Consider the following 23,504-nt stretch of genomic DNA (forward strand, 5'->3'; position numbering starts at 1 on the left):
ACACAGGGACAGAAGCTGACCATGGACCCCATGTGGACATGCTGCTTGGAGTCCTGTGGTCTCTCTTCCTTGTTTGCAGGAGCGAGAAAGAAGCATCTGCTGCATTGAGTCACTGAGAATTGGGGCCATTTTGGTTTCAAAGCCACCTCAGCTGGCAACTCTTTGGTAGGACAGCAGAGGAAAAGTGAATTTACAAAGCCCTGCCCACCGGGCCCACCTCAGCACTGGCCGAGAGGACTATGATCTGGAAATGTGCACCATCCCAAGCTCAGGAAGTCTGCACGGGAAAGGGGGCTTTCTGACAGAGGCCCCGGTATGCCAGGCACTGCGTATGCTTCCACGCCGAAACCAAGCTCTCCTGCCCTGTGGCTGAGGGTGCTGCAGGGCCCGGGTGGGGGACCTGCTGGACAGAACGCAGACCTAGGTCCTGACACTTACTTCCAGGGCACAATGCGCTTCCACAGTGAAGTCCTAATGCAGAGTCCAGGTGCCCCACAGTGGGAGAAGCCACTGTGTGCAGAGTGTAGGTGACCGCAGATGGGGGCGGTGCCACAGGTGGCAGTGGGTTTCCAGAGAGGAAATGGCTGCACACAGCTCCCAGGATGGTCCAGCACCTCCCCTGCAGGGCTATGCAAGAGGTGGGCAGGCGGGTGGCACCCTGTGCTCCACCCAGGATGCCCATGTTCCTGCTCCTGGAGAAGCTCTAGCCAACTCAGTCACGTCTTTCCCTCTCCATTTCCTCACTCAGAAAAGCTATGACAAGCAGGCAGGGGAGAAGACTTCAAAGGACACAGTGAGGAAGGATCAATACTTCTTATGTCTGCTCTGAAGAACCAGGTGCTCTTTAAAGGTAGAATTGGAATGTTCTCTAAGACCAAGACCAGCTGACTCGAGCAGTGAAGAGCAGAGCCCCAGCTAACAGCCCAGCTGGCACACGCTTTGCAGCTGCCAATGGACAAGCCCCCAAAGACCAGTGTCTGCTCTGTATTTTGAGACACTTGATACAAAGCAGAGAACTCTGTCTGCTCTTAAATGACAAAACGCAGGAGGACATAGTATGACCACATTTAACACTCAGGATGACCCTGGCAGAAACCACGGTTCAACAACAGACTCCTGGACTGTGCCCTATAGCAATTTAATTTACGCAGCTATTGGGGAGCATTCACATTTTAGGGAAGCACTCTAAGATGGAGATTGTACTCTCTGGCTTTGTGCAAAAGTAGTCCTAAAATGAGAAGAGTCCGTAACTGGTGACTTGAGGCTGTGTCCCCAGAGCTACAGGAAAAGTAAAACACAAAACCAAAACAAGATCTTAGTTCAAGGACTCTACGTGGTGTGTGTAGAAAGCTTAGCCTTTGTAACCAGGATGTGCACTCAGATCAACAGGAGGGATGTGGCCCATGTAGGAAGCCCTACTTGTTCTTCTGAGTCTTTGTGCCTGTGAGACCACAGTCCATGGTGAGCATCAACAGATGATGGCCAGCACCCAAGCCCTGCGGTTGCCTGTTTGTGTTCATCTAGTTTTCTTGGACTATAGCCACACCTACTCTCCATGGCTGCTTTCTGCACCAACATAATGTTGGTAGGTTGCAAAGACTCAAGTGGCCTGCAGGGTTGGAAAGCCATCCTCTGTTCCCTATGGCAAAACTTTGGCGACTCCTTGCCTGTGGGTTATTGTAAGGATGAAAATGATTCAGCACAGTGCTTGGTGCATGGGAGCTCTTCTAATAAGACTGATATGCTGAGAATCAAATGTGGTTTCAATGGACCGAATCCTGTGGATCCTGAACCATTTTACAAGAAGCTCTTGTTCAAAGTGCTTCATTTAGGAGAAAGCCAAGAGTTTCCACCTGCTCTTGATGGAAAAATGGCCACAGACAAATGCAGCCTGAAAGGGCTCTGGGGCACTACTGGTCATCCATCAGGCTGGCAAAGCCCCTGAGTCCACAGCATGCTCTGCCACTCCTGGACACTGCTGCTGGGAGTCAAAGGCACAGTGGCACAGGCCCGTGATCCCAGCTACTGGGAAGGCTCAGACAGGAGGACCGCAGGTTTGAGGCCAGCCTCAGCAACTTAGCAAGGCCTGTCTCAAAATGTTATATACTTAAATGTAACAAAATCCAAAGGAACTATATCAACTAGATCACTGGTCAAGTACATCAGTGCTGTTTCCTTAGGAGACAGCCCTCGTCAGTGGAATGCTTCAAGCGAGCCATTCCTGGTGCAGGGTCTCACAGTACACAAATCTGCAGTCCATTGACTTATGAGGAGAGGTCACATGAGCTGTTTAAATTTCTTGGGTATAAAACGGGATGTTGCAAAGTCAAATGCTCCCTGAAACAAGAGGGAGAAAGAAATGTGTGAGAAGCCTCATCTATCCTAGAGTCGGGACTGGTGTGAAGAAAGACCTGGGGTCTCCTGGGTCTCTCTGCATCACCTGTACCCACACGGCTTGTGTCCCTGAGACTATTAGCAAAGCGGGTGCTGAATCAGATCCCGGATTTGCAGAGGGTGGCTGGACCACTCTCCAAGCTGCATGCGCTCACAGAGCACGGCCACCTGCAGGCTAGAGAAGGCAGACCATCCGCATACCCTGAGGTGGGACTCACCACTAGTGCAAGTCACAAGGAGGGGACTGCCTGTGACGCACCTTCCTCACACTGGAGCAGCGGGAGGCTGCCCTGCACCTGCTGTGAGCTCCCACTTGTGAAGTCACATCAAAAGCTGATACCATCAGGGAAGGGAGGCCAGAGCCCAGGGGGAGATGGTGCTGATGTTCCCTAACAGACTTTGTGGCATACTATGGCCTGGAGCCATGTCAACGTCACATATTCAAAATAACACTAACCACGAGGAACAGTCTGTCGAAACTAAATGGAATTACATATAAAATTTCAGATACGATCACACAAAGAGAAGAAAACAATTTCAAACTACTGTGGTTTTCTGCCTTCTGATGGCACATTCTGAACAGGACGCCCATCGGGCCAGTGGCCAGCTTTCAAACCTCCTCCAGCCACCTTGGCATTAGTGGGGATGTTAGTATTATTTTGAAAATATATAAAACAAAAACAAGGGAATTTTATGAAGAGTGAAGATTTTTCAGTGGAAAAGAGTGAAAAAGGTAGCTTCAGAGAGGTTGAAAATTCTGCGAGGCCACGTTTGAATTGGGAACACTGTTTGAGCTCAGGATTTAGTCTTCTTAAAAAATATATTTCCTAGCTCCATCTGTCGACAAGGCCCAGAAAGGATGGCACCCAGTCGTGACGACCATCCCTGGTGTCCAGAGAGTGGTTTCAAAATGCCACTCCCCAGCAGGGGTGACTGTGCTCCAGGGGGGACCCCGACTGCAGGTCCACAGCGGAGGGCGGAGGAGACGGGAAGAGCCAGCTGTGCCAGGTCCCGGGGCCTCGAGGACCAGGAGGACCAGAGGATCTGTGCCAAAGAGCAGTAGGTCACGAGTCCCTTCCCAGGCTGCAAGTGGAACCCTCGAAAGTCCCACAACAGAGAGGTTAGAACACCCCCCCCCCCCCCCCCCCGCAAAGGGCAGCACAGAGGTCGAGTCCTGGCACCAAGAGATTCTATAAGACAATGGGCCGGGCTCCTCCAAGCTTATGACTTAAAGAAAAACTAGACAAAGAGATTGGCGGGGGGCAGGGGACCGCTGATCAAATAAGGAGGCTTAAAAGAGGTCATAATGAGGAGGGACGTGTGGCTTCTGGTGGCATGCAGATTCAAACCGAGAAAAAGGACATTTTCAACATGATTGGGAAATGTAATTATCAACTGGGTCTTTTTTGCCTGTTTCCAGTGCTGGGGATGAGCTGGCCTCGGGTCTGCAGGGCAAGCTTCTGCCACTGGGCTGCTTCAGTGCTGGGGCCAGTGCTGTGGCCAGGTCTTAAGGGACTGGGCTTAAGTTGTACTAGAGCTACTGCGGATGACAGTGGGCTAGGGCTCAGGGAGAAAATGCCTGCTGTTCTCACCTACAGAGGAAAGGATGGCGGGAGGTTAGAGGTTTTGTTTAACATATTTCAGCCCAAATCAGAAAATAGAAACAGTGACTTTGGCCGAGCCCCGTCGACGCTAGGTGTGGATATACGACCTCCACTGTCTCTCTCTACTTCTGTGTGTGTTTGAAATTCCTCATCACATGAGGAAGAATCGAGAGAGAGATTTCACACTGGAATGAAGCCGGACCTGTTTTCCCCTCATCAATTTTTTTTTTTTTTTCGGTACCAGAAATTAAACCCAAGGGCATTCAGCCACTGAACCACATCCCCAGCCCTTTCTTATTTTTTGAGACAAGAGACTCACTCAGTTGCCTCAGCCTCCCAGGTGACTGGGATTGCAGGTGTGTGCCACCGCGACCAGCACAACCCCCTGGGATCTGGTCATGCAGAGTCAACCTCTGTTGACACCCTAAACTAGTGACAAGAGCTGGAGGGAGACCAGGTTGTGATGGTGCCGGTGAGAGACGGAGCGTGTAGGGACATGAGTAAATCCTGGAATCAGTTACTCAGGGGCCAAGGACTGCTGTCAGAGGGGACTGACTCTTCTGTTGCCCCTGCAGAGACGACGCAGTTTTTAGCATTTTATTTTGACCACTCTGTGAACTTGAACATGCCCAGAAAAGAACATTTTCAATACAGTGAAAACAACTAGTGTATATATACTTTTAGAGTAAAATAAAATTACAACTACTTTTCTCTCTTTTAATAGCTGCATCTCCATTGAAAGCTCAGTGTAAGACCCTAAATCCCAAAGGGAAGTGCTGCCTGCCACCTTCCACTCGACCCCCAGCAGGGGGTTTGGGACCTGTCCAGGCCCCACCTCCACATCTTTGATGTTATAATGAGTCCATATTCTTTCTTTGGGGGACTCTGGCGTAGGAACACTTGTAGCTGCACAAGGTGTGACTCAGCATTGAACTTGGAGCTGACAGGAACTGTTTTCATAACTGGGAGAAGAGCAAGGCTTGCTTTCAGCCACTCCAGTTAACCTTGATTTCCACTCTGCGTGCTGGGACGGTTTATAGAGCAAAGCTCTGACTGTGCAAAGGCCCTGAGGCTCCCAGAGGCAAGGCGATGTTGTGCCAAACAGTGGCGTCAACACAACTGATTTATATTCAAAAGACCTCTTGGAATAAAACAGGAAAAGACAAGTAGCAGGAGGTGGAGACGTGCTGACCCGGCTTACCTTTCAAAGCCGATCTGCCGAAACGTCTTTTCCCACGTTGAGCCTGCAACAGAGGAAACAAGGTCAGTGTCCTGTTCACTGGCTCTGTCCTGCTGTGGCACGCTCTTGCTGGGCACTTGCTTTGGCATCTACATGGAATAACCTGGTTTCACTCCACAACCCAGCTCTGCAGATGGCCTTAGTATATTTTTGTTTCCCTCAGTTTATTTAGTATTTGATTGACAATATTGTACATATTATAGGCAACAGTGTGATGTATCCCCATATATATATCTATATACATGCATCATGTAAAGATCAAATCAGGATGATTAGCATATTCAATATTTATCACTTTTTTTTTTTTTGCGGTAAGAACTTTCAAAGCCCTCTCTTTGGGTCATTTTTGAAATGTACCGTAAGTGAATGTTAATTAGAATCACCCCACTGTGCAATATGACATCAGAACTTATTTCTTCTATCAAATTCTATGATTCTGTGCTCTTGACAGCTCTCTCCCCATCCCGCCCTCCCCTCCACCCTCCCAGTTGCTTCTTCTTTCAAGAGATCAGGTTTTCTAGGTTTCCACAAATGAAGAAGACACAGAAATGGACAAAGGAGAGAAGATCAAACACAGTCATCCTCCAAACACCCAAGGATGCCCAGCTCAGGTAGGGTGAGCAAGCCTGCACCAAGCACTCCAACCCTCGGCCTGCGATCCGTGGTGCATCTTCCCCTCCAGGTGACACCCTCCAGTCCAACCCACGCGCCACACCTTCCTTTTACCAGTGCTGCAACAGGGGACTGCATTTTCATTCTTTAAAGTTTAAACTGTTTTTAATGGTTAAAAATGTAAAAATGCTATCCCGATCATAGGAGGAGTAAGTAATAAATCCAAATCACAAAAGCAAAGAACACCTGGGTATAAACAATTGCCACAATTTTTCCATTCCTCCATAAGTGATAGGCACATAATAATTTTCCACGTAGTTGATAGACAAAGAAGCACTAATTTTTATCAAAGAACATTTTAATAAAAATGTTTCATGTACACATGTTAAGGGTTTGGGCTAATTCGAGGGCTTTACATTTTCCTGAGGCCTAGCCAGTGGCCAAACTATTTTGATTTCAGCAACTATTATTCTAACAGATGGTTCATGCTACCCTAAATTCATAAGTTGTGCGTTAATTGATAATCAGAGCAAATCATCACTGCCTTTCTGTGGACGATAATTCTGCTAGCAGGAAGTGGAAGATTCTGGCTTGAGTCTTCAGAAGGAGCTAAGAAGTGACCCTGCTTCTTTTCTGAAATCAAAAACACTGGGCAAGTGTTTGGGTGCCTTTCTTAACTCTGCCTCAAGTGCTCCATCTTCTGGTAGCCACGCAGACACCCTCAGACATTACCTGGGCTCCTGGGAAAGCAGGAGCTTATACAGGAGGGGGTGGCCCCAGGCAGCCTGAAGGAGCCCCAGGAGAGATGGAAGCAGTCACAGGGAGCTGGAGTTGTACCCCAGGGTTTGGGTCCCTACGAGTTGGTCACGTTGGAGTGTTTCAAATAACCTTTATAATAAAGGACAAAATTTCACATATGCATTACACACACACCAAATTTAAAGCAGAGTTGGCTTATTTTCTTGGATGATGTCATTCTTTCAGCTGAATTCCAATATGTTTTTCTGAGTAGGAATTAAAGACACAGACTTTGAACTCACCAGCCCAGGAATTTTTTTTGGCCTCTGGCCCAGAGAAGCAGGTCCCCTGTGAACATCTTGTGTCTTGTGAGCTTTATGCTAAGCCATCAAAAGTCCCTATTTCAGGGATTCTTGCTCCTAAAATCCTAGCCATCAAGACAGATAACTTGTCAGGCAAAAGCGACAATGTATTCAAGGCCGCTGGGCTCTCTCTCTGCTCCAAAGTAAGGAGCAGGAGAGGAGAGTCTTCCATCAGGGCAGAACCAGATGTTGACCTCAGGCCAGGCGAAGCCCGGGGAGGCTGTGGGGAGGGATGGGATGAGGGAGGACGTCTAGATGCCACGTCTTTAGACCCTTTAGCTTCTGGAGGGAAACAGGCACCTTTTAAACTGCTCTGTATTTCCATTGCTTTTCTGGATCTTCTCCTCATATTCCCCAATTCCATTTAAATTTGAAGAAAACTCTTTTCTTAGCAGATTCAATTTATTATCAATGTGAAATTCAAAAATAAACGATCCTGCTATACTGTTATATATTTGCTATTTGATGTTTTGAACATGGAGGCTTTGATTAAGAAATAGGCCTTATGTTCCTGTGGGGGAGAAATGGGGATTGTTCAGACAGGAAGGACAAGGTCTTGGTGCAAGGCTTAGCGGCAACATGGTGAAGCTCCTCAGCCATGCCCAGTGTCGACGGGAGAGCGACCCCCGTGGGCACCCGAGCCTCTTGCACAGCGACAGGCTTCTCTCTGTGCACACCTTCCTAGCTTCCTCAGGTGCTGGGGGCATATTAAAACCTGCCTTCAGCCCTTAAACCCACAGTGCCCCAGAGCTGCAGATTTTTATGTCCTTGGTCAGCGCCGGCTCACGATGAAATGAGAGACAGGCAGTAAATGGAACAGACGTATCCAGATCCTTTGGCACCAAGAGTATTTTTGGCAGCTCATTACTGACTTGCTGGGGAATTCTTTAAAGCCATTAACTGTGCTCCACGTGGTAAGGTAATACCACTCTCCTTTGCCAAAGCAGCCCGACTCTCGGAGGAAAAGCGGAGAAAACAAAAGTGGCTGGCAGACTGCCTGGACCGGACACTTGAAGAGAGATTTACCACGCCCCGCACCCGTGCGCGCTTCCTACAGCACCGCTTCCCATGGTCAACTGCCATCTGAACCCTAAATGGAAAACCTCTGGAACAAAGAAAGACTGGTAAGCTTGGGCTGACTCTGATCACAGCATATTGCTACAATTGCTCTATTTCATTATTAATGATTGCTAATTACAGAGCCCGATTGGCAGGTTAGACCCCGCACACACCTGCATGTTGAGGATGGAGGCGCATCCAGGGCTGGGCGACCCCTGGTTTCAGGCAGGCCCCACCGTTGGGAGGAGCCTGCTGTCCCTGCAGAGGGGTCTGCGATGAGGAGGAGGATGCATGGAGGGAGACTCCTGTGTGCTCAGAGAGGCTTCCTCCTCCTGTCCTGGGCCAAGAGCTGGAAACCACGAGCTAGGAGTCTTCACTTCCAAAACCGGCTGTACAAAGCAGGAAGAGGACACTGTGCAGCACCAGTCCCCACCCTCAGAACTGACAGGGGTCCATCTCCAGACCCAGTGCCACTCAGCTGGCCGAGCAGGTTTTAGTGTCTGGTCTCCAACACCATTAACACCCACAACTCTGGCACTGCCACAACTCCACAGGGGCTGACCCGCCAGTGCACGCGGTCTTATCTCCCTGAACGGATCTATCAGCAATTCCCCCCTCTGAGTGTGAACAAAGCTCTGTCGATCTTTTCTCTCTGCTTCTTTCTCTCTATCATCTATCAATCTATCATCTGTCAATATATCTATCATCTTTCACATATGTATCTATTATCTGTCATCTATTATTTACCTGTTTCTCTATCATCTATTAAATATCATCTGTCGTCTTTCATCTATTATCCTTCATCTGTCTACATGTCTATCATCTGTGATCGATGATCTATTATCTACCTACCTACCTATCATCTATCCACTGAAGAAATCAGCCAGCATTGCTAACCCTGGTTCGCAGTCAGGGCTCTGGTGTGAGAATCTCAGAAAGCGCTGATTGTGGACCATGAAGGTCAGCAATGCCTTGAGATCCACATGTTGGACGCTGGTAGTGGTAGCATTCTTGATAACTGGTAGCCATTTTTAACCATTTTTAAAGTCAAGAGAATGGACATTTCCCCCAAAGTAGCATAATGATGAAAACAGGTATGCTTCTTAGTCCCCTACAAACTGCTAACTTCATATATGTTAGCTAATTTAACCTTCCCAAATACTCTGTGGAATCCATACGATCATTCTGCCTCCTTTTCAAGTGAGCAAACGGGGCCGGGAGGTGAGGGATTGCAGGGCCCCTGTCCTGGACCCCCTGCTCACCCCCCTGCCATATGCTGGGAGCTGTCTTCTTCCTCCTGCTTTGTCTGGGGGTGTCCTCTGCAGTTCATGTGTGGGAAATTCAGTCCCCCAATTCACATGCTGATGCCATTTGGAGGGGGCTTTGGGGATAAAGAGGATTGAATGAGGACATCGTGGTGGGCCTCCATGACAGAAGAGAAAGAGACCAAAGCTAGCACACTTGCTCTGTCTCACCACTCTGCTCTGCCTTCAGCCAACGTTCCAGTGCAACAAGAGAGCCCTCACCAGCTGCCAGCACCATGCTCCTGGACATCTGGGCCTCTAGAGCCAAGGGCAAAATGAACCTTTATTCTTTGTAAATTACCCAACCTGTGACATTCCATTATAGCGCAGAAAACAGACTAAGACACCTTCCTTCTTCATTTTCCTATCATTTGTCTTCCACCCCATCTGGTTATAATATGGAATTTAAAAAAAATTATTCCCCAAAGTGTTGTATGTCTGCTTATTAATTTTAGAGGTACGTGAGAGCCATGGTTGATGTTACCTGTCATCAAGCCCCTTTCCACATCAGCTTTCATCTAGCATGTGCAGACTTCAGTCAGCTTTGTTTAACATGCTGTATGCACAGCAGGAGTGCAATCAGCACAAATAAATGTACCCAGATGAAAGGTCATGTGTGCAGTGACACCTTTGCAGAGGGTTGATTATTTTTTATTTCTTTTGATTTTTCTGCAGTGGTGGTTTAAGCCAAAGGGTTCTGCTTGTTACTCAGATGTGAATTCTAGCAAAAGTTTTGTTGCTGGCCTCCTGTGGTTCCCTAGACAAGCTTCCCTTGTGTCTCTCCGCTTCCTGAACATAACATTGAGGAACTTTCAGCAAGTCATTTTCAGTCTGCAGACTTAGTTTTTCATAAGTGTTATCAGTGGAAAAGCAAATTCTCTGTCTTTGTGTTCTGAATTGGCCATGTGCCTCATTCTCCTGTTTCCTCCCTGACTGGGGCATGAGGCACGCTGTCAATCAATGCACTGCTCTGCTTCAACCACAGAAGAGAAGTCATCTGCTTTTTCCTGGAGGAAAAACTTCGTGGTACACTGGGGTCAAGTGAGGCATAGATTTGCATCTAATTGGACAGGTGTGTCTTGGTCACTACAGACACTGGAACTTGGACATGTGCTGCTACTTTTTCAAAACAGCCTGCAGAAGAGGACTAATGAGTCACAAAAGTGGTGGGGCATGCTGGCATATTCCTATAAAAGTGCAAATACTTTCATATGACACAGGGGCTACCTGGCAGCTAAACATGTAGCCTGGCACAGGAATTGGTGACGGAACTCTCAAATATCAGGAAATCACACTGCATGTAAATTCTCTGCCAGAAACTTCATTGACATCATTTTTAATTCTTAAAAAGGAAAGATTTTCATATGCAATGAAAGGAGCCAACATTTTACCAGGCCACGCACATTGAATATAACATAGAATTGTGAGAAAAACAGATCTTTTTGCTCAGTTTACCACTTCACTAGGCAAATGTTCAGATGACCTTGTGTTGAACTTTAGCTCAAATCTACTGAACTCCAGCAATGGCTGTTCTCATGGGTGAGGTGAGTCAAGTCATGCCACTTTCTTAGCCAATGAGCAATCTCAGCATCGTGGGCTAAATGCTGAGGTCTACAAAATTTTCCAAGTCATATTTCCCAGGTGAGATTTTTCATTAATGGATTAAAAGTAAGAGTAGAAGATAGAGATAGGCAAAAATCCTAATGTCTCTTAATTAATAGTTCTCACATCAAACAACAGATTATTTTTAAAAGCATCATTTCCTTCCTTCTTTCCTTCCTCTTTTTCTCCCTCCCTCCCTCCCTTCCTCCCTTTTTTCTTTCCTTTCTGCCAGGGATTGAACCCAGGAGCACTTAACCACTGAGTTGCATTCCCAGATCTTTCTTATTTTTTGAGACATGATCTCATTAAGTTGCTTAGGACCTCTCTAAGTTGCTGAGGCTGGCTTTGAACTTGCAATCCTCCTGCCTCAGGCTCCTGAGCAGCTGGTATTACAGACATGTGCCACCATGCCCGGCTAAAAGCATCATTTTCATTCCCACTATATTCTTACTTTGTAATGTCCTTCTCCTCTGTCTGGTCACTAACATCTACATGAACCCTCTGTAGTGGGGGCATGTGGTCCCAAATCACTACAAAATAGGAAAATAACAGAAATAGTTTTGCAGAGATATCCACATACCAAGCCATTCACCTTTGTATGCACATAAAAACAGGAGTCATGCCGGTTTGAGTCCTGCTTTGATTACTCAATAATATATAAAGTAACTCTTATAAACTGATAGGATGTAGACAGTGACCTTAATGTATCTCCCCACAGTATTTCAAAATTTAACAAAATAAAACTCCTAATTAATAAATAAGACATATTTACAAAAGAATATGATGGACACCTGTGGTGCATATCTTTGAGTGGTCCAATATGGCTTCAGGGTAAGTCAACAGAAGCAGAATTATTGTGTCATCACGTATGGATATATGAAATTTTTATTGATAGTATCAAATTCTATCCCCCAAATTCATTCAATACCTGCACTTGATTGAGTTGAGCTCTGTGAATCCTTTTTTTGCCTTTTACAAACCTTTTACTTTAACTTGTCTTATCATAATTAACCATGGAGCCAGGTCTGGCGGAGGTCTAGCAAGCCTATCACATTTGCCTTGCTCCTACTGCTTGCTAAAATGCTTGATGTATTGGGGTTACTGTCTGCACCAAAGACACTTGTCCTTTGGGCTTACAGTTTCAAGCCCTGATTATTTCATTTTCCTGAAGCGAACTGAAGAATGTCTATGCTAGGAATTAATTCCCATCTCTTAGATTTTCGGTTCGCTGTTGCACCAACAGGTGGGAATGGAGATGTTCTTGGATCCTCATGAGGCCTTGCGTGTCCAATTACTTGAGTCCAGAGGTTCTGAGTGAGGGTCGGCCAGTCAGCCTGACGAGGTCCTCGCTCCTCCCTCTGCCCTGGGTGGAGATTGGGACACTCTAGTCACAAATATGCACCCTTCAGCTCCCCATCTCTGCATGGAGGATGCTGCAGCCCCTTAACATTTTTTCTTTTGAAAAAAACCTTTGATTTATTCTTTGACAAAACTTAAACCTTAATCAATTCCCTCATTACATCATTGATTTTTAAAAATAACCCTTGACTCTTCACTTTCCTGCTTTAAGACTGAATCTGACCGGCAGGTTGTGATGTGTTGGACACCCCCTAAAGTAGCTGCATACACACTGGAGAACCAACGTGGGGACACACGGAGCAAAGCTGGCTCTTAGGCCCTGGGTGGAACTTCCTGGAGCCGCTTGAGCTCACGGGTCCGTGAGAGGCTCACTGTGGTGTTCTGCGCACGCGGCTCCCGGGGCAGCGAGCGGCCCACCAGCCTCCCAGGGGCAGCAGTTGCACTGCATTCTTTGCCCACCGTGACCCCCCGACTCAGAAACACTGGGTCACCCTAAACACGGGGTCACCGGGTGAGCTGTGCCTTGTCCACAGGTGCCTCGCTCTCAGGGGGCCAGAATTCCTAGGGACAGGAATCAGAAAGGCCCCCATAGGGGCCAGGGAAGCAGTCAGGGTGGAGCCCTTGCTCAGCAGGCCTGAGCCTGGCTCCATCCCAGCCCTGCAAACACCTAGATCAGTAAAAGTTCCAGTGGGGTTGTGGGAAAGACAGCTTAAGAGCAGGCTGGGAACTAAGCCGCGTCACAAACGGGGACAGGAAGGCCAGGCTTCTCTTTTAAAAGGCCAGGCCAAGCTGAGATGGGGAGGGACGAGGAGCAGGGGAAGTTGAGAGGGATAGCTGGAAGCATTCAGTGTGGCCCTGGGCTAAGACACGTGGGAGTCCTTGCAGCTACAGGAAAGAGAGCAGCTGAGCAGAGGACGAGGACAGGGCCAGGAGGACACTGCAGGATGCCTCAGTTGCAGAGGGACAGGGCCACTCCAAGCACGAGTGGAGGAGTGGCCCTGGCCAGGCTGGGTACTCTGAGGAGGAGGATCATGGTGGCACTGTGCAGTGCATTTGGGTGGCAGGGGTCGGCAGGGTAGGCCTAGGTTGTTTGTGCAGAATGAGGAGGCACAGGTGCGTGGGGTGGTGTGCTGGCTGACTGCCATGTGGGTGGATGCGATCACACATGCTCCACAGGTGCATCATGCTACTCAGAGAACTTGGACAGGTAGGCATCAAGACCACACAAGACAAGCCATCTGTTCTAGGCAGCACAGAAAATGCTTGAGCATGTGGCCATGTCCATTGTTATCAAGAATACATCTTTATGAGCAAATCTGTAACAATGGGCTGCCCCTGAACTGCTCCAAAACCTGCTTTAAAAAATACTCCTCGGACGTGCACGTGTTTGCCTCGGCCTCCTTCTCCTAATGGGAATGCCTTCTGCATTTCCAGAAACTCTGGGTCTGGTCAGTCCCGAGCCAAAGGCGTAGGAGCTTCCTGGGTTTGGTGAGCATTGCCTTTGTCCAGGGTGTGGCTTTGGCTGGACTCTGGACCTGTGTCCTGCTGCTGCACTGTCTACACTGTGGCTCTGCGGTCGAGTGGGACGTCTGAGGTGCTCACAGAGCTCCCACTTGTCCGTCTCGTGTGGACTTCACGATATGACTTGAGGTAAGGATGTAGCATGTCACAGGCAACTTGCTTCACAAGTGCAAGTCACTAAGGAGTGTGAAACAGTCACCTCGGATGTGCTCTTGGGAATATGGACAGGTCTCATTCTGACAGGTCCTGCACAGCCATGACCATGGCCCAACCTGGAGGAAAGGCCTGGGCCTGGGCGGAGTCTGCTGCAAGGGCCTCAGGAGCTGGCGGTCTCCAGCCACAACATCTCCATGAGTTGGCATCTTATCCACATGCACTTATCTCTGGGTCAATACACTGGCTTTTACCACTCCTCTCATGGGTTCATGATGGCCTAAAACATGAGTGGCTTGCATTGAGATGCTCACCTCCCTCTCCTTCAGGGTGTCACTGTTCTCTCAAAACCACACGTGAAGTCCCAGGAATTCCAGCAGGGCAGACAGCAAGGATTCAGCTTTTGCAGCAAAACAAATTTGGCCTTGAACCTCCATCCTACCACTTGCCATGAGTCCGCTGCCATGGTCAGTCAAGGCAGCTCTGAAGGGGGGTCAAGGTCCTTTTTGCATGACTACAAGGGGAGCAGGTAAGCAGAGCATGTGTGCAAGGCTGGCACGAGGCAGGTGGTGGATGACGGCAGCCACGGCTCCCGGAGGGTCTTGGGTGGTGGGCGAGGGACGATGCCGAGACGTGAGCAGCATGCAGGAGCCTCAGGATGCCCATTGTGCAAACCCAACACAGCACAGCTCCCTCACCATCCCTTGGCCCAACACACCCACACACACATGCACACGCACACACGCTTAGCTGAGAAATACATCTACATGTATAGCAGAGGACTTGGCATAGCTCTGGTCTGACTTTGCCACATCATTATGTTTTGTGGTTCCAGTTGATCCACATCGTATTCCAGATCTTTCCTTTCAGTATGGGTTTGCCAAAAATCTCCTAAAATTTTCTTGGGAAATGCACAGAAAGTCTAGTCAGGTCAAATGCATAAAAATCTTCATTCAGCTGGGCATGAAGGCACACGTCTGTAATCCTAGTGACATGGGATGCTGAGGCACGGGGATCACAAGTTCGAGGCCAGCCTCAGCAGATTAGTGAGACCCTGTCTCAAAATAAAAATAAAAAGGGCTTGGGATGTGGCTCAGGGGTAAGGTACACCTGGGTTCAATCTCCAGTACCATAAATACAAGCAAACAAAAAACAAAACAAATGAAGCTTACTTCGTTGCCTTCATTAACCTTAAGTCCTTCATGAAGGGCTTATGAAAGTATTCTGATGGGTGCTTATGAGGGCATCCTTAAACATACACAGGCAATCATGAGCCAATGAGGGAGGTCCCGGGTTCTGTAGAAGCCAAAGACCTTCCATGCTGGTCTTGAAGCTGTCATCTTCAATGACTGCCCTGGACAGTAGGCCTTAAGGGCAGGCACACGGGGAGGGGAGGGGAGGGCAGGAGGGACTTCCTGGGGCACAGCCCACCTCAGAGCTGCCTGTGTGAAGAATACCAATGCTCTCTGCTGTACTTAAGGCCCCAGGGACACAGAGGAGTGGTGCATTTGTCACCTGGGTCACACATACAGGAGGAAGGCAAGCCACAGATTTCCTGGATGTCTTTCCTCTGTTTCCCCTCTTCTCTCCAGAGACTGGCAGCCATTTTTGCTAGTATGGTATTGTTATTTGTCCTGCCTTCGATCCTCTCAAAAGTTAAGATCTCTCTTTCTTTCCTTCCTTCTTTTTCTTTTCTGTACTTTTTGTTAGCAAAGATTCCTTTGCAAACTAGAGCCACTGACCAAAGTGGGGGGGGGGGGAAGCATCATCCGCAAGGCCTGACTCACACAGAAACTCCAGTGGGGTCAGCCACATGGGGGCTTTTCCAGGTCCATTTGGAGGAGAGGGGGGTCCACAGAGCAGGACACAGTGGGGAGGGCTCCTCGGCTCCCACCGCAGGCCACTGGAGAGGGGCTGGTGCCCCACAGCTCTGTGACAGCCAGGCTTTTGCTTCAGAATTGTGCTTTTTACTGATAAATATTGTGAACATTACATTCACACAGAAGAATGTCTGACTAACCTCTTGGCACATAGCAGGGTCTCTGAGTTTTAAATCTGAACCGGTTGACAAGCAATCAATATGCCTCAAAAATGCAGCACATATCCAACTTTTAGAAAGTCTGTGTCTGTATAGAGTCTTTCAGATCCGAGGCATGAGGCAGGGGAGGCTGTCCTGGACTGAAGGCAGCACTCTGGACTCTGTGCTCTCCAGCAGAGAGCTCACAGCCGGTCCCACCCGGTCTGCCCCTCCGGCCCTCTGGGGCTGGTAACCCAGCAGGCTCTGCGTGCTTTATTTACACTCTGTGTGCTTTAGGAGATAGAAAAACTGGATTTTTAGGGGGATAAATGCTTACGAAAAGGCAGAAGAGCAAAGCCCAAGAACTTTGAGGTGGATTAAAGTATTGCGTCTGGGGAAGACCAAGGGTCCACCCTCACAGGAGCTCCACACACCGGTGCTGCGGCCACAACTGCATTCCAGATGCAACCCGGCACACAAGCAGGAGAGGCGGCTCACACTCAGGCCCTCAGGAAGGAGAGGCAAATCCTCAGGCTCTGGGACTAACACCCTCCCAGGTCTCCTCTTTGGAGAGAGGGAAAGGGCAACCCAGAAAGAAAAGTCAAAGGAAGACTTGTGGATCCGATTCAGGGGTGCAGCACAGTGTGAGAGAGCGTCAGCAGGCCCCAGCCATGTCCGTGTCCACAGCCAGCCAGGCCCTCTGGAAAATGATCCATCGACACACCACGGTTCCTTCCCCAGTGGCCTCTCTGTTCCACCAAGAGCTACTCAGTGCCCTTTTGAAAGAGGGAGCCAGAGTTTCATTTCATTTTTATAATCCTGACTTCTCACAGGCTATAAATAAAATAAATGAAAAAGGTCTGTTGTAAATGAATAAATGTCATAAATACGGGTCTCGGGCCTGAGGGCCCTCGCATCCCAAGTCCACATGGGTCCAGGAGATTCTTCTGGACCCAACATGATAACAGCCAAAGTTCTCTTTGTTTATTAGCAACCTAAGGAGATCGGTGGCCGCCCTCCTTAAAGCACTATCTCTCCCTCGGCTCACTGCCACTGTGTCTCTCCCAGGTGTGACCCTCTGCACATTAACGCCTGGAACTGCCCAGGACACTCTGGGAGGAACTGTGCAGGGGATGCAAGTCTACTCTTGGAGCATCTCAAACCTAAACGTCCCTGTCCTCTGGGTGCAAAAGCCCTTCGCCTTGGTCCCCGTCTGTCTAATGGTTTAATCGAATGCATTAGGGGGAAGAGGAGGAAAGCCTCTTAGTTGGTCCTCATGCTGACTCAGAGAGATTTATGGTCCTTTGCTGAAGCCCTGGCCAGCTGCAGGCTCCCAGCTGCTGTGGAAAAGGTGGCCAGGCCTCAGACTCTGTGCGCTGAGCATGAGCCACAGCTGTGATATAAATCAGTCACAGAGGGGGCGCTTGTTTAGGCAATGACTGGAATATCCCAGCCCACTGCCCTTCTGAAATGGACACAGTGAGAGCAAACTGTGGGTGCTCGCAGACAACACCCGGACGCCGGGGCCTGTGTGCATGGTGAGTGTGGAGTGTTTGTGCAGTATGTGTGTTTGCACGTGTGCTTGCATGTGTGTGGCGTGTGTGTGGCGGGTTAGGCCCAAGGGCCATAGCAAAGAGCCCCTGATCCTGAGCGCCCAGAGGCCTGACTCCCCTCTCCTCACCTGCTCCAGGAGGGTACTCTCCCGCCCCCGGGTCTGATGATCCATCTTCAGCTGTTCCCAGTCACTTATTTCTGTAAGTCTGCTCCTTAATTTCCTTCTTTACTATTTATGTTTCACTTACGAAGTAGTTTACAGGGCTGGGGGTGTGGCTCAGTGCATGGCATTTCCCTAGCGTGTATGAGGCCCCAGCACTGCGAACAAACAAACAAATAAATAAATCGAGGGCGGTCAGCCAGAATTTTTTAAAAATGTAAGGTTTGGGGATGTAGCTCAGAGGTGAAGCATGTGCAAGGCCCTGGGTTCAGCCCACTTTAAAATAAGTACCTTAGTACCAATTAAATAAACAAGTGATAAAATAAGTAGATATTTACCATGTGGCAGGCACTAATCTAAGGCTTTATAAATATTAACATATTTTATTTAATCATCATGTCTGTTCTATAAACATAGTAGGGACCAGTAGTACAGCCATTTTATAGATGTGGGAACTAAGACCACAGAGAGGTTAACTAACTTGATTGGGGCACACAGCATTCCAAGACAGACCATCTGGTTCTAACATCTGCACGCTGACCACACCATGGGACAGTGTTGCTGCCCTTTTCAGGAATGTCAATTTTTGATTCTGAGGGTACCATGGGAGGATTCCTGGTTTTCTTCCTTGGCCCAGGATGCCTGGGGACTTCAGGAAATGTCCCCTCATGCCACACAGGCTTATGAATACAAATGTTTGCTTTCCTGGGGGAAGCCTGATCTGTGTCCCTTGCCATGCATGGGGTGGGGCTTGGGGGGACAGTGTGGTCACGGCTTTCAAATCTCCAAGCTGCTGTCCAGAGGGCACAGTAGCATGGAGGTGACGAGGCAGGTTGGATTCCCTTTAAAGAGCAGTTCCCTGAGGAGCAGGACCCCTGACACACGTTCCGTGACCCAAGAAAGGCCCGGCGCTGCGAACAGGCCGGCGACAGCAGCCTTGGTCCTCTGCTTGGCAGCCCACCGCCTGGGCCGCCCTCCCTGCCTGCGGGGACGTGCGTGGAAGGAAGCCCCAGCCCCCAGAACTCTCATTTGTCCTGTGACTTCTGAGGAAAGATCTGCCAGGGGCTGATAATGGGGAGCAACTGATTTAAAATGGAGTCCTTAAATCGCCCGCCGCACCCCCAGGGAGACACCTGGGAAGGCTGTGGGGAGGGACCCAAATCCCACTTGCTTTCCAGAGCAGAGAAGCAGTGCTCTGTGAGCGACTGTGGGGCCAGCCGGTCTGCTCCCCAGCAGTTTCTAGAGCTCGGGATGCTGCCTCTTAGGGCCTGAGGCCTTCTCCTTGGGGCCTCGCCTCACTTTCTACTGAAACTGTGTTGGCATCAGTTCTGAAACGGCAAGGTCTGGATTCTTTTTTTTTTCCTTCTTCTGTAATGCAAACTTTACAGCTCATAAACCCTCATTGGATTTATAAAGGTGCAGCTTGCTTTGGAATGTCTCCTGGAGTCTGGACTCACCCAGATTGCTTTTTAACACACTCCTCAAAAAATTAAGAAAAGAAAAGAAAAAGGAAGCCTCAGAGAACCAGAGAAGAGGGCTTTCTAATCAGCCAGGCTGCGGCCAGCCTGTGCAACTGAGATGACAATCTTGCTCATCCCTGTCCCTTCATATCTGGTGACCTCTTGGTCAGCTAATTCCCCTGGAAGGTTAAAGGCCTGGAGCAAACTTGTAAAAGCTCTGTCAAGACTCAAAGCCTGGGGCTAGAGTTTTTGAGCTCAAGTGCCAGAAACAGATGTTATCACTGTGGGGCAGGCCATCAAAAAAACTCAGCCCTGTGGAATACATCACTGCTACAGATGAGAAAAAAAAAACAAATAATGGCGGGTGCAGCGGCACATGCCTGTAATCCCAGCCACTCAGGAGGCTGAGACAGGAGGATGGCAAGTTCAAGGCCAGACTGGATAATTTATCAAGGCCATGTCTCAAAATATAATTAACAAGGGCTGGGGGATATGGCTCAGTGCTGCTGGGTTCAATGAAAGGAAGGAAGGAAGGAAGGAGGGAGGGAAGGGGGGGAGGGAGAGGGAATATAAAAATCCCGCAAGCTGTGCTTTTCCAGGTTCCGCTTTGAAGACCAAATTGAGAGGCTGTACACATGAGAGCCAAGGAGCATTCCCACCATGGTGCATCTGGCCTGGCAGGACCCCACGAGGAAAGCAGGGCTCCCTGGTTCCGTGCCGTGGTGTGAGCCGCCATTCAGTTCCCAGCTTCCTCCTTTGATCCTCCCATGCCCCCTCCCTGAAAGCCCTGATGGTCTGGAAAGTTCCTAAACTCATGTAGAATTTTTTTCTTCCCATCTGCTCTGTTTTCTCCATAATGCCAACTCTGGACAGACAACCCAGCTCACTGTCATCGAGAGAAATGAATATTTAGTTTATGAAGAGTAAATTATTTACTAGGAAATCCCATGTGAGGACCAGGAGATGGCTCACACATTAAACACAGCTCCTTAAAATGCCCTCCCGGAGCCAGGAGCCGGTCTGTGCATGAAGGCGAGGTCGCCTCCCGTCTGCTGAGTGCTTCACAGGCCAGTAGTGTTCTTGCTCAGCAAGCTGGGGAGGCCCGAAGGATGGTTTCTGACTGTGAGCCTTGCGTGGAGGCAGCTCTGTGGAGTGGCCTGTGCCAGCAGGGATCTATCTTCACAAGTGCCGAGCCCTCGTGGCTGGTGGTGAGCTTCGCACAGAGAGGACGTGGCCCGAGAAGGTCCCACTGTGGTGAGGGCTTTGCAGGTTACTGGGAGCCCCCGTGTGTTCTTCTCCCTGTGTACAGGGCTCCCTTATCACAATGCTGTCCCTATGCTCCTTGCAACAGGCAAGTTGAAAACAGACCTGCGGTCAAGAGTCACACTGGGTTTCCATAAACTTAGATTTTTTCCTTCATTCCTCTCATTTCTCTAGTGTTCCAACTTCTAAATTCTGAGAACTTCTTTCCAGGTCCTTAATCCTGCAGAGCTACTTGTCGATTCTTCTAAGCACTTTATACACTCTAGATGGCCCCTCATTCCTCCTCTACCCAGACCTCTAGCCAGGTTCTACCCACATTCTCAAAGGCTCTGCCCTGGCTTGCGCTTACCCAGGAAAATGGTAAATGAAGCCACATTAACGTCGTCCTTTAACATCTGCTTTGATCCCGTTGGTGGAGACACAAATTGTGGGTTTTAGGGAGCAGAACAGAGAGGAGGCGAATGGTTTTCAGCAAGCAGCTGTGCAGGTAACAAAGTAATTCATGTCTTGCTTCTAATAACCAAACCATCTGCCATCTCACATGGCATGGAGAGGCTGCATTTAAATGGGCTGCACCAAAATGGGAGCAAAGAATCAATGGAAAAACAGAAGAGGCATTAAGTTTTGGATCAGAAGATGTGTCGTCAAGTCTCAGTTTAGCCCACAGACTGTGAGGTGGCTGTGCCCAGCTTTCTCGTCTGTGTGATGGGCTTGCTGGTCCAGACTGCTTCTGGCGAGTCTCAGCACAAACTGAAAGAGCAGCGAGAAGGGAGATTTGCAAAGAGCTAAGAGCTACAGACATATAACACGAAAAAAGTTAATATATGGGCATCTAACAGGTATTAACAGGAGAAATATCTGACCACAAGCAAACACCTATTTTAAGCACCAACTTCTGCCAAAAACCCAAGGCTAGACAGAGGAAGGATAGACTCGGAAGCCCAGCAGTCTCCTCAAGACGTCTCCCCAGGAAGTCAGCAAAGATTTCATATTTTTAGCTCTTAGTTTTAATTAGCCTTGAACCCTTCTAGAAAAATGCTAAAAATTAACTACTTAGACTTCACCCATCTATCAAGCATATTGTTCCAGTGGTGACAATAAACATGTTGATTCTTCATGATCAGAAAAAAGCATATTCAATGAATTTATGAAGTCACTTATTTTGAACCATGAAGATAATTTTTCAAAAACAAATTTCCCAGACATGAAAGTGATGAGTAGAAGTGGTCAGTCACATTTCAAAGCTGAATTGACATTCTGAGCATGTTCTGGGAGAAGACTCTGCAGACTGGGAGGTGTCCTGGGCCTTCTGTTACAGGTTGCCCCAAGGTCAGATCCTGGGCCACCATCTGGTTCACGGACATGTGTGCATCATGTCAAAGGCTGAGCTGGGCAGGCAGCAAGGACGGCAGAGGAACCCACAACACGTGCTATTAGGGGACGTGTGTGCCACAGATCGACACAGGGGAGCCGAGCAGGGACGTGTGTGCCATGGGGATCCGTACAAGGGAGCCTGCGGGGACGTGTGTGCCACAGGGGTCCATGCAGGGGAGCTGTGAAGTGGGTACTTCAGCAAGGGCGGTGCCAGATGTGTCCTAGCTGTCACCAAGGACAGTCAGCTGCCCCATGGGAAACACAACCCAAGGGGCCGGCCAGCCCTTCCTAGTCTAGAGGCGGCCACGCTTTGGCTTTCTTCATCTGTGACTGACACGGGGTCTGCTGTTTATTAACATCAGTGTGCCCTGTGCACGGGTGACGTTCGGCATGGATCTGCGTGCACGGAAGAGTCTGGCAGGGACAGGTAATGGGAAGCCAGCAAGCTCTTGCCCTGACGGACTGCTCGCTGTCGGCTGGGTAAGCTATTCTGAAATGATGCTGGTCCAGCCCCCAGACCCATAGCACAGGTGCAGACGTGGACACAGACATACCTGATCCTGCCCACAGAGTCCCTGTATGTCCTCTGTGAGCATTTCATGCGGCTGTGCCCCAAGTTCCTTAGTAGACAAGGCCGGGGCCTTTGGGCACGCCACACACAAGAATCACCCACGCTTTGTGCCTGCTGGATACTGCGTGTCTAAGAGAATTCAGACCGACATGTGCTTGTATTGCTGCCCAGGAGAAAGGCTACAGAGAGGACACACAGGGCTTGAGTTCGCCTCTAACTATCCAGGACTGTGGGTATTGGCATCAAATCAGTATTGACATCAGAGTCACCATTTTAGGTCAGGAGACATTTTACCTAGAGGTTCCAAAGTCTGGGTTCTGAGACAAAGCCGCTTAACTTCCCTAAGAACACGAACCTGCTAAACGGTCAGCCCCCACAGCTTAGGCTCCTAAGCAACTTACGAGGCTCCTCCTGCGGGCTATAAAGCTGCCCTGTGAGTGCCACAGGAGCTGCTCTCCTCCGAGGGACAGCCTTGTTGGAATAAAACTGGGACCCTGACCGGCTCCTTCCCGTCCTGCAGATTTCAACTGTGGCGTGGAGATGTGGTTCTGGGGCAGAGTGCTTGCTGAGCCTGCAAGAGACCCTGGATTTGATCCTTAGTGTCACTAAATAAGTAAATAAATAAATACATTTTAACTTGAAGGAATCTCACACAGAAGGAAATGGCAAGCTCCCTCATCCACCTGTACCAAGAAGGGAGAGGAAAACACCTTTCTCAGGAATTTGCATCCATACAAGTTGCCTGAATTCTCAAACCCGACACAGCCTAAAAAGCTTCCAGCTGCGAATCTGTTTTAGGATGGTATGAGGCTGGCAGTGTCCCCAGGTCTCTGATAGAAGCAAAAGCTTCTTGTTCACTCAGAAAAGAACACCCCTGCACACGGAGCCTCAGGGCTCCTTTATGGCAAACATCCCAGGAATAAAAGATGGAGGTGCAAATACGAAACACCCCAAACCCAAAGTGACCCAACCAGAGACCACAAGGCACTCCTCAGAGCTGAGGGACTAGGAGACAGAGGGGACAACAGTCGGCTCAATAAATTTAGATAAACAAAAGCGAAGACTGGAAACGTAAACAGAGAGAAAGAGACTCAAATGACAAACAAAAGTGTTTTTAAAAGAACCAAAGGAAAACATTTTTGAAGGAAATGAAAATA

The 23,504-nt window shown here is 48.9% G+C and overlaps 1 protein-coding gene across 1 annotated transcript in view; it reads right to left on the reverse strand.

Moving 5' to 3' along the window:
- Positions 1–23,504, reverse strand: part of Piezo2 (piezo type mechanosensitive ion channel component 2) — a 272,462-nt gene that overhangs the window by 169,277 nt on the left and 79,681 nt on the right. Inside the window, exon 4 of the mRNA XM_077105628.1 lies at positions 5,200–5,242. Coding sequence (XP_076961743.1) covers positions 5,200–5,242 — 43 coding nt within the window. The remainder of the gene's footprint in view (positions 1–5,199; positions 5,243–23,504) is intronic.

Source organism: Callospermophilus lateralis, chromosome 17 (assembly GCF_048772815.1).
Source record: "Callospermophilus lateralis isolate mCalLat2 chromosome 17, mCalLat2.hap1, whole genome shotgun sequence".
Taxonomy (NCBI): domain Eukaryota; kingdom Metazoa; phylum Chordata; class Mammalia; order Rodentia; family Sciuridae; genus Callospermophilus; species Callospermophilus lateralis.